At 34.8% G+C, this 15,740-nt stretch overlaps 1 protein-coding gene and 1 non-coding gene across 4 annotated transcripts in view; one reads left to right on the top strand and one right to left on the bottom strand.

The window, feature by feature from the left end:
- Positions 1 to 14,534, top strand: part of LOC106707277 (putative epidermal cell surface receptor) — a 36,214-nt gene extending 21,680 nt beyond the window's left edge. The window contains exons 2-19 of one of the 3 annotated variants that reach the window (XM_045681815.1): positions 271 to 339; positions 3,123 to 3,646; positions 4,126 to 4,312; positions 4,474 to 4,594; positions 4,770 to 5,001; positions 5,762 to 6,146; positions 6,255 to 6,471; positions 6,702 to 6,910; positions 7,179 to 8,345; positions 8,903 to 9,206; positions 9,361 to 9,559; positions 9,674 to 9,810; positions 10,111 to 10,301; positions 11,006 to 11,225; positions 11,401 to 11,504; positions 11,795 to 11,962; positions 12,271 to 12,382; positions 14,155 to 14,534. In XM_045681815.1, coding sequence (XP_045537771.1) covers positions 271 to 339; positions 3,123 to 3,646; positions 4,126 to 4,312; positions 4,474 to 4,594; positions 4,770 to 5,001; positions 5,762 to 6,146; positions 6,255 to 6,471; positions 6,702 to 6,910; positions 7,179 to 8,345; positions 8,903 to 9,206; positions 9,361 to 9,559; positions 9,674 to 9,810; positions 10,111 to 10,301; positions 11,006 to 11,225; positions 11,401 to 11,504; positions 11,795 to 11,962; positions 12,271 to 12,382; position 14,155 — 4,547 coding nt within the window. In that variant the 3' untranslated portion in view covers positions 14,156 to 14,534. Of the gene's footprint in view, positions 1 to 270; positions 340 to 1,158; positions 1,244 to 3,122; positions 3,647 to 4,125; positions 4,313 to 4,473; positions 4,595 to 4,769; positions 5,002 to 5,761; positions 6,147 to 6,254; positions 6,472 to 6,701; positions 6,911 to 7,178; positions 8,346 to 8,902; positions 9,207 to 9,360; positions 9,560 to 9,673; positions 9,811 to 10,110; positions 10,302 to 11,005; positions 11,226 to 11,400; positions 11,505 to 11,794; positions 11,963 to 12,270; positions 12,383 to 14,154 lie in introns of those variants that run through there. The other 2 variants (XM_045681816.1, XM_045681814.1) reach the window with 2 other exon arrangements.
- Trnag-gcc lies at positions 10,718 to 10,788 on the bottom strand. Its single transcript has one exon. It is a non-coding gene; the product is annotated as a tRNA-Gly (tRNA).
- Positions 14,535 to 15,740: the final 1,206 nt, after the last annotated feature.

Genomic DNA, 15,740 nt, shown 5'->3' on the forward strand with positions numbered 1-15,740 from the left:
TACTAATATTATAAATGCGAATGTTTAGATGAATGGATGGGTGTTTGTTGGAAGGTATCTTGAAAAAATCTCAACGGATCTCGATGGATTTTTGCATAAATGTGGAGATTATTCTGAAATAACACATAGAGTACTAATTAAGTTTTTTTTTAAATTACAGTATGACAGTAAATAATAATTTAGTTTTGTTACTCACGGGGCTTTATTCACTACACTTATTTTTGACAAATTACAACAATTAAATCATATTCAATCTAATTATTATTTCAGACAATGACGTGAAGTCGAACATGACGGAAATATCTCGGACTATTCAAAGTGAAAATATTACTACAACAGGTACAGGACTAAATATCATGTTTTGTAGATTGTTGAAGTTATACTACAGTTGTAAATAAAGTACACGTTTACCTCGAGTTTCGACCGCCGAAACGCTTGTAAAATAATCTTTTTGTCGTCATTATAATTGGAAGAATCGAACATAATAATGGATGCATAACATTTTTGCGGATGGAAATTAATAACAAAACTAATCTAAAAATAAATTTGTAAATTTGTAAACAATTTTATTTTTATAATAATAATAATCGCATTTATAACCAACGTAAATAAAACTCTTAATTTTTGGATGTAAAGGAAGAAAAAAAAACTACAGATTTTAGTTAACAATAAAAGCATTTGCGTTAGTTATATGTTGAAGTATTAATCATTGGTTAATTAAAAGTTTATAGTTTTAATTTAACTAAAATAGATATTATATATTTGAAATGTTTGTTTTTACTGTAGGTGTTGATACAAAACAAGTTAACACTTTAGAGATGACAGAGCCGTATTTGGTTGTAACCAAACACGAAACAGGTATTATTGAATTTGAATAGTAGTTATTAAACGTAATTAGTAATTTTAGTAGATTCCTGCTAACATATAATTTTAACCAAAATTCTGAAAATGTTATCGTTTATTTATATATGATCGTTGCATTGTTAGCTTTATGTAAGTAGCTGTAGTTATTTTAACAAGTGAGCGTCAAATTTTTAGTATTTACATAATGAGAGTATAATGGTGACCAAACAGTTCTGTTTGTAAGAACAATTACTTGTTTACATTATTTACTGAAGCATATAATTTAATTCAGTATCATTAGGTGCTGACACTACTGTTACTGAATGGATGACGTCATTAGAAACATCAACAGTGATCAGTATTGAATCATATACAGTGCCCAGTACTGAACCATCTACAGGTATAAGATCCGTTTTTATTGTTTACATTTGCTATTATTATTAGTAAACGAATTTAGATTTCGCAAAACTGACTTGCAATTAAAGGCGTGATTTAACACGTTCAATGCTACTGCAATTTTCATGTCATGATAAAATCACCGGTTGAGTTGGCACTGAACGTATTAACAGAAATTGTACATAGTACTATGATGTTTTTACCTTACCTTAGATACCATAAGTACTGTGGTTTTAATCTTGCTAACAGTAAAATAACAAATGCACAAAGTAATTTTAATTTTTTAGAAAACTATACTTTGTTTTATTTTAGTTCTCTTAGATTGCGTGTACAACTTGTGTACAAATAACATGACACCTAAGATTCATATAGCACCGTTTTGTAGTTTTTAATTTCATCGTAGCAAAAACGCACATAGAGAGATCATACAATAGTCTCTCCGATTATTATAAACAAATAAATTTAACTATGAGGAAGGAGCAAAAAAATTTCGCTTTCGATTCCATTCAATAGGTTAAATGTAAATGTAATGCAATAGGTTAATGTTTTAAAATAAGTATTTTAAGTTAACTTTGCTATTTATAAATTGAACTAATAATTATTCTATGAAGAAAGGAAGAGAAAATGATGTGTCTCCAATTATCCATTTAAATTTACACCACAACCTAAAAGATATTCCAAAAATTAATAGCTGGTTTGTTAACGCCGTGTCGGTTAGTTTTTTTAACAAATCTCTGAATATCAATTTTTATCGTATGGTTGAAAACGTATTCTTTTTTTTTTGTAAAAATGCCATTTATCTTTCAAGTTGCTTCGCGTTAGAGAAATTTCCGACCGACGTATATTTTCGATTATACCCGTGTGATTTAAATTGTCCCAACCATCTGAAAGCCCCACAGCGGGGGACTATCCTTTTACAGCATCATCTTTTGGACCAAGCATTTTACTTCATCTTTATTTATTAGTTCAACAAGCTTTTCTTTTTGATCAAGAAACAAACTGATCGTTTTAACAAACACGTTTTACCAAAAGACATCGTATCGCTAAGTATTAAAATCTGCTTAAGTTTTTTTACCAATTTTTTTAATTACTTAATGAAGGGTCTTCATCACCGACCATCATTACGCTATAGAACATAATTAAGTAACATCAAAGTATTTTTATATTTCTTAGACAAATATTGGCTAACATAAACATCCCGACCATCTCAAAGATGGTCATTTCAAAACAGTGTTAAACAAATGAAGATTGTTAATTTAAAAGTATAAGATTCTTAATTTAAAAGTTATTTTTTTTTGTTGCTGAATGAAAAGGAATTTAATTTACAGACATCTACAGTACAGTTAAATCTTCGATGTTCTTGAAGCAAACAAATATTCCAACAACTTCAGGTATATGAAAATGTAATAATGAGCTGATGTATCTCTTATAGTAATAATTGTTATGAAATTGTGTTTAAAAAATACAACAAAACACATTAACATTAGTAAAAGTGTATAACTGATTAACGACTTTTGATTAAACCCATCCTAGTTCTTAATATTCCACAATTCCTTATCCTATAGCAAGTAGACTGTACCTAAAATTAGACATTTTAAATATCCCATTTTGTATTATGTCTGTAGAAATTTATTCGTAATGTAATTATTAAAAAAAAAGGTACTTCAGATATTTCTCGTTAACCAATTGTTGCTACATTAACAGAATTTTTAAATTTTTCTGTAGTTTTAATATCTAAAATGTATTTAATTTAACCATAAACGTTGTTAAAACCTTATTTATCAAATTTAATTTAGCGCCGTTATTGTTTTTGGATTGTGATGTTTGTAAATTATCAAAAATTAATTCAATTAATGTTAATAAACTTCACTTTCTATTTAAAGGTAAAATGACGACCGACGAGGAAGAAGTCACCCAACATCAGCCGTCGCATCTCACAATACCACCATTCGTCTTCACAACAACGCCACAACCGAAGAAGATATTTACAGAAACACCAACAACAACCACAACAATAACGCCATCGCCACCAAAATCTACAGTAGTGACACCTACCACAGATTCCAAAATAGATTTAGAAACAACAGAAATGACATATCTGACAGATTCAATATTAAAGGCTAAACCTAGATTACTAGATTTAAGTGTAGATGAGTTGCAGAGCTTCGCAAATGCATTACACAATCAAACAAATCAAGGTATGAACAGAAAACTTTCAGATATAAGCGAAGTATCTTTAGACGTAGATGAAGATGATGAACCGCCAAGATTGATTACGAGCGTGCCTAAGAATAAGGACATAACTGATAAATTTTATTCAAACCTTCAAGTTCCCTTTAATCCATTACTGTCGATCGATAAATCAGATGAAGTGGAAATATGTAAGGAAAATGAAATCATATATAAGGTACGTAATTTTAACCTTTCTTTACGGTATTTTAATAGGATTTTAAGTACAGTAAGAGTATCGTGACCATTATAAAGGTGAATCGTTTGTTTGGTTATGTTGCCGACTTGTAACCAGGACATTTTAGATTCGGCTTGATATGTAGTTGTAAAATAAGACAGCCGTGACTCCGAATATGATTCGATAAGCGAATTTATTAAATGTAACGTTTTAGTGGTCATAGCCGAACCTTGGTTTAATTCCCACCTTAGAAAAATATATTTAATTAACTATTGTTTACCGTACTGTTGATATTGTCTTTATGACAGAAGTCATGTTTATCAGATAAGGCAATAGCGTGTGACTTACAATGATTTGTCACATAAAACAAAAGCAAAGCTACCATTATAACCTGATGGCTAGATCAGACGTATAATGTCTAAAACTTTTCCTAGCAGTTTTTAAATTTTATTCGATTTACAAGTACTTTATAATTCCAGGTAGGTGATCGAATAGACAGAGGATGTGATGAGACATGTGAATGTACTACGTCTGGTATATTCGAGTGCTCACCGCGTTGCAAGCATCCTTACACACGACGGGGAAGACGACTGAATGATCCACTTTGCTTTGAGTCGCCAGTAGACGAATGTTGCTCGATTATTGCTTGTTCCACCGGCACTGGAGGTAAAGATAACTCGATACAAAGAAAGATCGTAAATATTGGCAGTTTATAACTTGAAAAGAGTTATACCATACCAAATAACGATTCTTAAAAATTTTAGCGTTATTTGTCTTTTACTATCCTGTATTATTATTGTTTAATATTTGAAACATATAATTTTCAGCAACCAAGGCAGACGCGTGTAAATTCAAAAATGAAAGCTATGCTATAGGGTCAAGCTGGAATATAGGATGTCAACAGACGTGTGTATGCGAAGAGCATTCTGTGGTATCCTGCAGACCAAGGTAAACCACTTTTCTACTTATAATAATGCTACGAAACAGATTGATACGATATTTATCAAAAGCCAGATTTATTGACAGGAGAAAAATAAGTTTTACAGACATGTAAGTAATTTTATGCATATAGGATTGTATAAATTTCAAAATTAGTATAGCGTTTTAAAATTATGAATTTCAGATGCAATCGACTACAAACATCGGAGAAGTGTATAAACGTGCAAGATCCTAATGACGATTGCTGTGAGATACAAGTATGCGACGTATCGTCTGACGCGCATGAGGAGCCTGAGAACATCACAATGACAACAACTTCCACCATCACAACATCCCCAACAACCACACCGATGACAACAACTACATCAACGACAACCACTACTTCAACTATGATTTCATCTTTTCTGGCGTCAGAGGTAGGCTATTCTATTTGCTAAAACAGAAGAATATTATCAATAACTAGCTGTCGCCCGCGACTCCGTCCGCGCGCAGTTAAAAAATGGGGGGGGGGGTATGAAAAATAGATGTTGGCCGATTCTCAGACCTACTGAATATGCTCACAAAATTTCATGAGAATCGGTCAAGCCGTTTCGGAGGAGTACGGGAACGAAAACTGTGACACGAGAATTTTATATATTAAGATATCACTGACCTCTATTCATGGACTGGCTATGAACCGTGCTATTTTGTGCCTATTTGATTTTCGCCATTGGCGCTGACGGTTGCTATTGGTGGCAGTGGTGAGGATTCGAACTAATAATTATTAGTTCTCAATTATAATTGAGATTGTACTGTCAGTAACAATAGGTCATCAGGCGTGTTTAAATCGGAATGAAGCAAAACTGTTTTTTTCAACCTATCCATCTATAGAGAGTAATGTATAATGTAAAGTACTCGGCATTTTTTTTGGCACGTCGGAAACAAGCGTCAACCCATTCTGCCTGATGTTCCAAATTAAGCGTGGCGTAAAAAAAGGCGTGATAGCTTATTTATTTAGTAATTATATTGCTAGCATATGTATTATCTAAATTAAAATCCAGCTTTTTTCGATTTATATAAAATATTTCTTAGATTCTGCTAATAAAAGAATGTATAATTATATTGAGGACATTCTTGTAATTCCTAAATAGATTGATTTAATTTTTATATCTCACAATTATTATTTTTATTCTCCAGACTGGAAGATCATTGGACGATGTGAATGATTCCTTCAGACCGACGATGAGGCCGCTAGTGTTAACTGAACCGATCGGATCAGTAACAGTACTACAAAACAATAGCGTGCAAGTTAACTTAATGCATATGAACAACAGCGAAGATCCAATACATCTGTTACTTAGCAGCGATGGCGGCCGTACATTCCGAGATGTGGAACTAAGATATACCAATCTTATACTCAATCTCGAAGGTGGCAAGGATTATATTTTAAAAACAAAAGAAACAGGCACTAAATTCAACTTCACAATAACAACAACGGATTCGACTTCCAATGAAGTTCCAGTGGAAGAAAGTAATACGTATAAAATAGGATGTCATCAAGATGGGAAATTTTATGCTGTCGGTTTGTAGAAATTATTATTAAAAAAAGAGCCCGTGCAAATGGGAGCTTGGAGTGTCTGTTTTTCTGTGATTTGTTAATAAAATACATCTCCAAATTTTATCTTAATAGGTGAGGAGTTCCACATTGGGTGTTCAGAGCTATGTGAATGTACCGGAGATGAGAAACGCGAGTGCGCGGCGCTAGTGTGCCCGTCCCATGTTGGTCTGGAATTGGTGAGCAAGGGCTGCGTGCGCTGGGCCGCCAACCCGCCCGCGCACCCGCCTAACTGCTGCCCTAGAACTGCGAGATGTCTAAGTGATGGGACTTGTCATTATAAAGGAGTTGCGTAAGTATTTGCAAAAATAAAATAAATGGAAAGTTAATAAAATTATACTATACAGACGATAAATGTCTGAAATGGAGAACGAAGCGAAGTAATCGTTATTATCCAAACAATTTAACTAAATTTACTTCTATGTGTTACTTAATCTGGACACTGTGAAGCTCGGAAAATGTCCAACGGTTCCAAATAAAAAAACCATTGATTAACTTATATGGTTATTGCAATGTCATCAGAGTACCGAACTGGAGCGAAGTGCCGTTAACTCTGACTGGGTGCGAACAGCGATGCTTCTGTGAGAATGGTGAACTGGACTGTCAAGAGGTGTGCTCACCATTGCCGTCGTTGCCACCGCAGAATCTGCGTTGTCCGCCAAACCACCGCCCCGCCGCGGTCAATATATCAGATGAGGATTGCTGCAAGCAGTGGGGGTGTATGCCTAATGGTAAGAGTTACTAACATTGTTTAATCAATTGGCTTTTACTAGACAATGGTGGAATATTGCATGGTATTTTTTTAATGGATCATCACTCATAACAGACCAAAGAGTTTGTTGTACATAAAATCATACTCAATTCACTTAACAATTGACACTGAATTAGTCACAATGCAATTGATATTCAGATCATTCATAACTAATAACTAAATTAAAAGAAAACTGTCAAACATTGCATGCTCACTATCTTCATTCATAATCATATTATTGCTTGCAGCTGCATACAAGAATGGATCCAAATATTCGCATGTTTTTTCATCGCATGACGCATCACAGAATCACGTGACTCCGGTCGCGCCCGTCCTACCGACTGTCACGACACCAGTACTGCCAACACCACTAGCCATGACTGAGACCAATGACTACTTTCGACACATGAACTCCGCCAAGACTAGACAAAAAACCAACAAACTTGTACAACCGCCCGACCCAGGTCCCATTGCCGACGACTCACTGTACCATTACGTACACGAGACAAAGAATAACACCTTCGCCATATACAGCCCGAATGAATTTCACAGACCGTTCAAACTACTACAGCCTATACCGCCCGTGACAAGTATAAATGTCAACTGGAAATCTTTAGAGCCACCGAATAATTCTGTCCTTGTCGCACCTGTGCCAGTCTCTATTCAGTCAAATATACCGATCGCCTCACATCATTCTGATACAGGAACAAATACCCGGAACCATTTAACTTACGTCCTACCGGACAACAAAATACAGGACTTGTTCGAAAAGTACAAACACAACCAAATGATGGAAGCAAAATCTATATCAGACCACGATGAGTACGTGCAACAAATGCACGAGTCTGTCAGCAAAGTACCGCTCTTACAGATGCATAATTTAAACTATTTCTTACCGGTTTATGATAAAAAGATACCGAGTCACGTTCCGTTTAGTTTTGGCGAAACAAAAACCACACCGGGCAGCACGAAACCGACAAAAACATATTTCGAACCCATGTTCAATCAGTCGGCGGATTATTATAGAAAACATCAGAACCCACAGACTTATAAAAATGGCCGCCATGACGTTCACGGATTACATGGCAAACATGTCACAATATTACGTAGCAAAGACTTGAAACCTATACGACCTTCCGACTCAGGAAACAATGATAAATCCTGGCCGCCGAATAACATACACGTTTTAGCGAAAGTCCCGAACCCTTACGAGACCGTTTTGTTTCGAGTGTTGCCTGAACCTATAACAGATATGCAGAAAGTGCCCAGCAATAGTGTTAAGCTTAATAAGGTTTCAGGTAAAAGCTATTCAACATTAGACCTGGAGCACATGCTCTCCCAAATGGAGGTGGAATCGGAGGTGAATAGGAATCTCGGACGTTCGGCTGACAAAGACATAGGAGAACACGCGGCAGGTCAGTGACCTGGCCTACGTTAAATTTGTGTTTGTAGTTCGATTCTAAACGAGCAAATGACTTTAGACATGTGACTTCCGGACCTTTTTAAATGTGTTGTGTACAACGAGCCGCAAATATTCACCGTATTTTGGACGACTTATATTTGCTGCTCGCTGTTATACTAAATACTAATATTCTCTTACCTGACAGTATTTTTATGTACACATTTCTACTACGTTTGTGCCTATTAGGAATATTTTTAAATGTTACCTGTTTTTACAGATTTTACGTGTCAATTGTAAATACGTCATTTTTAATACATAGTTAATTTTGATTTAATTTATAGTTTTGTTATAGGTTGTAGAATTTGCTTAATACATTTAAGTGTGTTATAAAAAAATTAATATCATAATAATGTCATGATCTAATGCTTTTCATTTACTTACCAGTCTCACATTTCATTTAAATTCCTTCCTAATTTAATTAACATCCTAACCTATTCTATGTATTCTGTGTTCTTATGTTCATTTATATAAAATTTATTAAATTTCGCTTGTAACAATTCAAACTTTCAGGTCCAATGCCAGGTTTTCCAGGTAAACCACATCCACCGGAGTTCATACCAACTATACCTCCCGACGTCCGATACCCACAAGAAGAGATAGTAGATTATGAACAAAACAATATACATCGACCACTTAATCTTGATCCGACGCTCAACGGCATACCGATGCCACCTTCGTATTCAGATGACAACAAAAAACTGTCCGTTATATTATTACAATCGGATACTCCGACTAGTGTTAAGATGATTTTCGGCCTACCCCCAGTTTTGGTCGGGTTACGAGGTAGCGTTGACCTTCGATACACTGATACGGCGTAAGTATTACTTAAAACAATTATTATTAAGTTTGTATTCATGTTTTGGTTGAAAATAATGTGGAATTAAGCGACTGATTTTTACAGATATTCGTGGCATAGAAAATTATTTATTTTTTATTTATAAATATTAACCGGTTATATTTATTATTAGGGACGAGGACATATCTCATTGGTATTCCCAAATATTTGCACCGGCGGATGAAATTCTCGGCACACAGAGGTTGGACTTCAGACTGACTGGCTTAAAGCCTTCGACCACGTACAAAATACGAGGCAAACTCTACTTACACAATCTGCCCGCCGAGCCAGAGAGTGATGTATTTAATGTACGCACTCTAGATTTACCAGCGGTGAGTTAAAATCTAAGCTAATGTATTTAGTATTAGCATGCCTTCCCATCTTTTCTTATTGTATTACTATTCAAAGTTGGTAGTGTAAGTAAAAAATAATGGTTTTTAATTCAGGTTCAGGCGGAGGAAGAGAAACGACGAGAGATCAATAGCAGACTGACAGTGGTTGATGTTAACGACACCACCGCGCGCCTCAGCTGGCGTCACTTCACTGACGATGAACTGCAGTTTATTGATGGCATTCAAGTTCGGTACGTAATATGCATACACAATTGCAGGACGAATAGGCTATAGGCCCGAAAATTACTTTATTGGTGACCATAGATGGACTTAGTCAAGGTTGCCACAGTTGAAAGATCTCGTTAACTTCTACCAAACCTTTACCACGCTAAGATTCAATACTACTAATTTATACTTTGAGGTGATTTTTACATAGCTTTACAATTGAACCATTAAATTACATACGGATATTTTGTGAAAAAAGTACCAATTGGTAACTTTTACGTGACTCCACTTTTGGGTTCCTGCTAAAAGATAAGTTTTGTGATCAGGTACCGTCCGGTGGGCACGCCGATATACAGCATGACGGAGGTACTGCACCATGCGCGCGCACAGGCCGAGCTGAGCGCGCTTCGTCCCGCAGCGCGCTACGAGGCCGAGCTGGTGCTAATCCCGCCGCCGCGCGCGCTCACTGAGCTGTATGACGCAACTAAAGTAGAGTTCACGACCTCGCCTTTTGTCGGTATGTAAACACTTGCATTGTGCAAACTCACACTTAACCACCACAAACGGACTTTTAGTGATCACTTGGGATCCATTCGTACAAACCGGGGTAGAGAGCAGTGTAGTTTTTTTTTTTTTAAATTAGCATTATACGATTGAAACACGGTTTGATTTTACTTTTAATGTATTTTTTTCCATTTGTTCTTGATAAGAAAACACGTGAAAAGTAAAATTAAAGCTTGTTCCAACAATATACAGTTCAATTTTATTTGCGATAAAAAATCTCAATTATGAGATCGATTCGATTTTCATTTCCGATACAATAAATAACATATAACATATTGTCTTTAGAGAACAATATTATGTTTTAGTTAAACCTACATACAGTAAGAAGAAAAGTGTGAAGGAAAATTCCATATTAATTGATAAAAGATTTGCATCGACCGGGAATCGAACCCGGGCCGCCCGCGTGGCAGGCGAGCATTCTACCACTGAACCATCGATGCTTGATATATGAATATAAATGTAAAATATACATTGATAGTACGAATCACGAGAATAAATGACGTTATTTAATTTAAAAATAAAACGAAATATTATTTCTTTGTGTATTATTACAAAATTTTCACCAATAGACGCGGAATCGTCCTTAGAATGTTATATGTTAATTCCATTGATACTTGCTGTCTATAAAGGTAATGTGGATACAATCGAATGTTCTAGATCCCTACAACTGGTCGGTGACAGTGGAAGTGCATACAGTGGGCTCGGTAGCCGCCGAGCTGATGTGGCACGGTGTGCCCGCGCCCGCCGAACGCTGGGTCAGGATATACCGGGCGGCGCACGCCTGCGGCTCCTCGCGCAAGGAGCACGACGACTTCAGACTAGCCACACGAGACCTCCCGCCCACTGTCACACTTAATGGACTCACTCCTAACTCTAAGTACGGTCCCGGTTTCTCCTATTGCTTTTACTGCAAATATTTTTATGTTTTTCTATTTTTTTGTACAAGTAGCATTGAAGATATCTCCATATTCCAGTTTTGGATTACACTGCGGTTCACAAGTTATATGATTAGCGTTGACAAACTTTTTATATTTACATTATATGATTTTCAGATGCCGAGTATGGCTGGAACTGTACCTGACGAACGGCAAAGTGAAAACAAGTAACGTTGTGGAGATTCACACAAAGTCTGAGAACTCTCCGGAGACTGTGGACAGTAAGTAATTTGTATTTTACGGACACTATAATTACGATAAGCCTAGTATCCAGTATCAATACACTTTCAGGTCTTTAATAGCATTTATAAAACTACAAACTACCAATACTATTTGGATGAAAGTTTGTAACCACGTTACTCCAATATGACTTAATTGATATGAATGAAATTTAGATCAGAGATAGATTACAGACTGAAATAAGTTTTGCGCTAGCATCCGCAATATTAACTAGGTTTTTTTTTTTAAATTACACTTGAACGTAAGCTGATATGATACAAAATCTTTACAGATATAATAGAGGCATCAGTATCTGGTGGTCGTGGCGGGCCACCGCGAGGCGACTACTACGGCGCGCTGGTGGCTGTAGGTGTGGTGGCTGCGCTGGGAGCGCTCACATCGCTGCTGTTATTGCTGGTGGTGGTCAGACGACATCGGCCACGCTCCGTGCCCATCACGCGTGAGTAACTGTCTCGCAAACAAACTGCAATGCGGTAACCTTTTTTATCTTTTTTTTCATACTTATGCCTTTTACTAAACCAAAGTTTGTTGTCAACAATAAACAAACCGTACACCTTTACTAAAATTAGTTACTTTATTACACAATTTCCGTTTAACAATATTATCGATGTAACATAATAGCCGCCATTTTGTGTGATTTGTCATTTCTCTGTTATAAATGTTGTCAACTTTGAACTTGATAGCGTATTTGTATCCATAATAATGCCTGAACGTTGCCAAAATTAAAATGCAAAGTAAATTTTTCAGCGGTGCCATCAGCACCACGCGAGTCCTCCCTCCCGCCATACGACAATCCGGCGTACAAACTGGAGCTGCAGCAGGAAACTATGGGTAATGGAAATTATAAGTTTAGCATGTGGTAAATATAATACTTCATTTGTTACCAACTAACAATTTAATTGTACAACTAACAATATAATTGTACAACTAACAATATAATTATACAACTAACAAGAGAATTGTACAACTAACAATATAATTGTACAACTAACAAGAGAATTGTACAATTAATTCGCTCTCTCTACAGTGTTGCAACACACTTCTATGAAAACATAACTTGATTTTTTCTACCAGTGGGACAGAAATTAAGATGTAAAAGGTTAGCATTGTATGTATGTTATAAAGAGAGAAGAATGGCATAAGATAAAGAGAACTTAAGTTATGAATGTGGAGGGTGTACACAAGAAGGGAGTGACGACTGGGATAATGGAAGATAGATCGATTTGGAGAATGAAAACCTAGTGCGCCTACCCTACCTGAGTGGGATAAGGACAGCGAGATGATTATCTAACCTAATCATTAACTTTTGTAGTAACAAAGACGGCAGTGGAATTTCGCATTAAAATAATTAATAAAATTGTAATGAATTTTTTAAATGTTTTCATATAATTTACTAACCCATTAAGCATGATACGTTATATTTCTTTAGCTGTGAATAACAAATGAATTTGATATAATTTGCTTCTTTCTTTTAATTCTATTTGGTGACTAGTCTATACAGTCAAAATCTGTTATTACGACATCGAAGGGACTACTCATATTGAGTCGTAAAAACCGATAGTTGTAACAACCGGTGACAGGTATTAATAGGAAAGATATGTATTCATGTAGGAAATTAAACCGCATTTTGTTTACTTCAATACAAACTTCAATATAAAAGAACAATATCATTTTTCCATCATTTTTGTATGCATAAAATCTGTAATTTTAGTTTGTTTGAAACACTTCTGTCGTGCATACACATTTTGTAATTCACGTTGGATTTTAATCAGCGTATCGTCACAATTTCCCTGCATGTGGAACTCTTCATTAAAAAGAACAATCTTTCGTAATACACTAACAGCATTAAGACCGTCAATCAAAGTTGGCACTGTAAATTGTTCTTCCGAGTCTTCCTGTTCATTTTCATTTTCCTCTTGAACTTCACGTTCAATATCATCCTCCGTAGCTGGTGCAATTACAAAATACCCTAAGCTTTGTTTACTTTTACGATAATAGCCATTGACTATTATACTGTGCCAGATGTGGATACTGTTACCTATTCAAATTGTTTACAATATAGCTGAGCCGGTCGTTCTATAGATATAATTCTCCGAAAACATTAACCAAATGTGGTCGCTTAATGCGGTATGTCGTAGTAAACAATGTCGTAAAAACCAATGTTTTCGATAAAGCGGTCATTTAACATTCAGCCAGGACCTTTGATTTTGGTTAATTTAACCGGTATGTTGTTCTAAACGATGTCGCCATAAACGGTTTTGACTGTATTTTATTTAAGTTTTAAAATTGCGTTATTAGAAGAAATATACATCTAATATATAAAATTCTCGTGTCACAGTTTTCGTTCCCGCACTCCTCCGAAACGACTTGACCGATTCTCATGAAATTTTGTGAGCATATTGAGTAGGTCTGAGAATCGGCCAACATCTATTTTTCATACCCTACAGCTAGTTATATATACATATAGATATGAACAAATTATGAATCCGATCGTAACACAGATTCTAATCTCGAAATTATAAAAGATTCGACACATACGAAGAAAAAAGTAACATGTCTTATGGGACCTCTGAAGAGATGAAACTCTTTTCTTTGTATCGGTCGAATTTATATAATTTTGTGTGTTTACAGATCTCTGACAGTTAAGTTCCCGTGGGCACCAGGGCAATGGGCTCAACGGGATCGCAGCCAACGACCCGCAAGCAAGGCGCAGGCCGTACAACGAAATGGCCGTGTAAATACGTCTAATTGAAAAATATACACCAAAAGTATACAATCAAGAGATCAAAGTATACATTTTATACAAGTGATAAAGTGGAAAAACTATGCGAACTGAAAATTATTCACTAATGTGAATTTAATGCATTGCGAAAAGGAAAAATTATTATTGTAAGGTTGGTACACACTATAGCACTTGTAAGTGTAAGTGTGCCGTAGTGTATATGTGCCTTTATAATTTTACTTTTTTTTATACACCGTAAAAATACTCATTTCATTTTAAATCAATTGTAAAGTGCATATTAAAAAGTCGACTTTGCTAATTAAGCATTTGTTACTTAAAGTTAAACTGAATTATTAATTAAAAATATTAAATATTAATATTCTTTAATACTTATCAAATAAATTATAGGAAAATTATGATTTTCTTAAGAACCAAATTTTAAATTATGTGACTTGATAATTATTAAATGCTATATTGTTTTATAATTTAGTGTTACTTGTTACTTGCAATTATTATTTTTAACAGTAAGGAAAAGTGAACTTTTAACTATTTAAATACAGACTATAAAACTACACGAGATAAATGTTCTTTTTATTGACCTTGTCTGGTTCACGTGACGTAATATGAGCTGTACTGATCACTTATAAATAAGGAGCGTCGGAACAAAAACCGATCACATTGTTTTTTTTTTCACCTGGTACATCGACGTAAATGGGACAAGGTCAGGGAGATGATGATGATTGTTTTTTTCTTTTTTTAATTGTAAAAATATGGCCAAGGTCACAACCAATTGACATGATTAAAAAAATATAAAAATATGAATTATCGGTTTTTGTTCCGACTCTCCTCAAATATACTCTTTTATTAAATGTTCAATACTTATCAATTATAATTTATTAAACATAGATAGGTTATTTAATTAAAAAAAAGGATAAAGAAGTGCCTTTTTTGTACCTTTATTGTAAATAGTGTTAATAAATTTTATATAAAAAATATTTTTAACAAAAAATATTTTTTTCAAAGATATAATTTGACAATTTTTTACGAATGATGTATGTATTATTGTGAATGTATTTCCACTGCCGAAAAATATAAACAAAAACATTTCTCTCATTGTCTAAAAAATTGAGACAACATGTTTTTGAACACGTTTCGCTAGTGGAAACTGAGATTAAAGTGTTAAGTGAAATAAATTATTATTAAATGTACCAGCAAAAGAACTCGGCAATTTTAATGCTATTTGATAATATAGTAGCTCTGATTAAAATGCTCTATTCATTTTATTTCTTTAACGCGAATTTGAAATATTTGCATTACAAGATGTCGAAAAAAAGGCATTCCCTCAACTGAACCCTCAAATACTCAGTATCTCGAATTATTTAGACTTTGTAATTCGAAAAAATATTTCCGTGCTTAGGTATTTTTATAGTATACATCGAATAAATAGTATTTCAAAAAACAGGCTAAGCCGAACTTTAATTACGTCTTACTAAGA

This window comes from Papilio machaon, chromosome 17 (genome assembly GCF_912999745.1).
Source record: "Papilio machaon chromosome 17, ilPapMach1.1, whole genome shotgun sequence".
Taxonomy (NCBI): Eukaryota; Metazoa; Arthropoda; class Insecta; order Lepidoptera; family Papilionidae; genus Papilio; species Papilio machaon.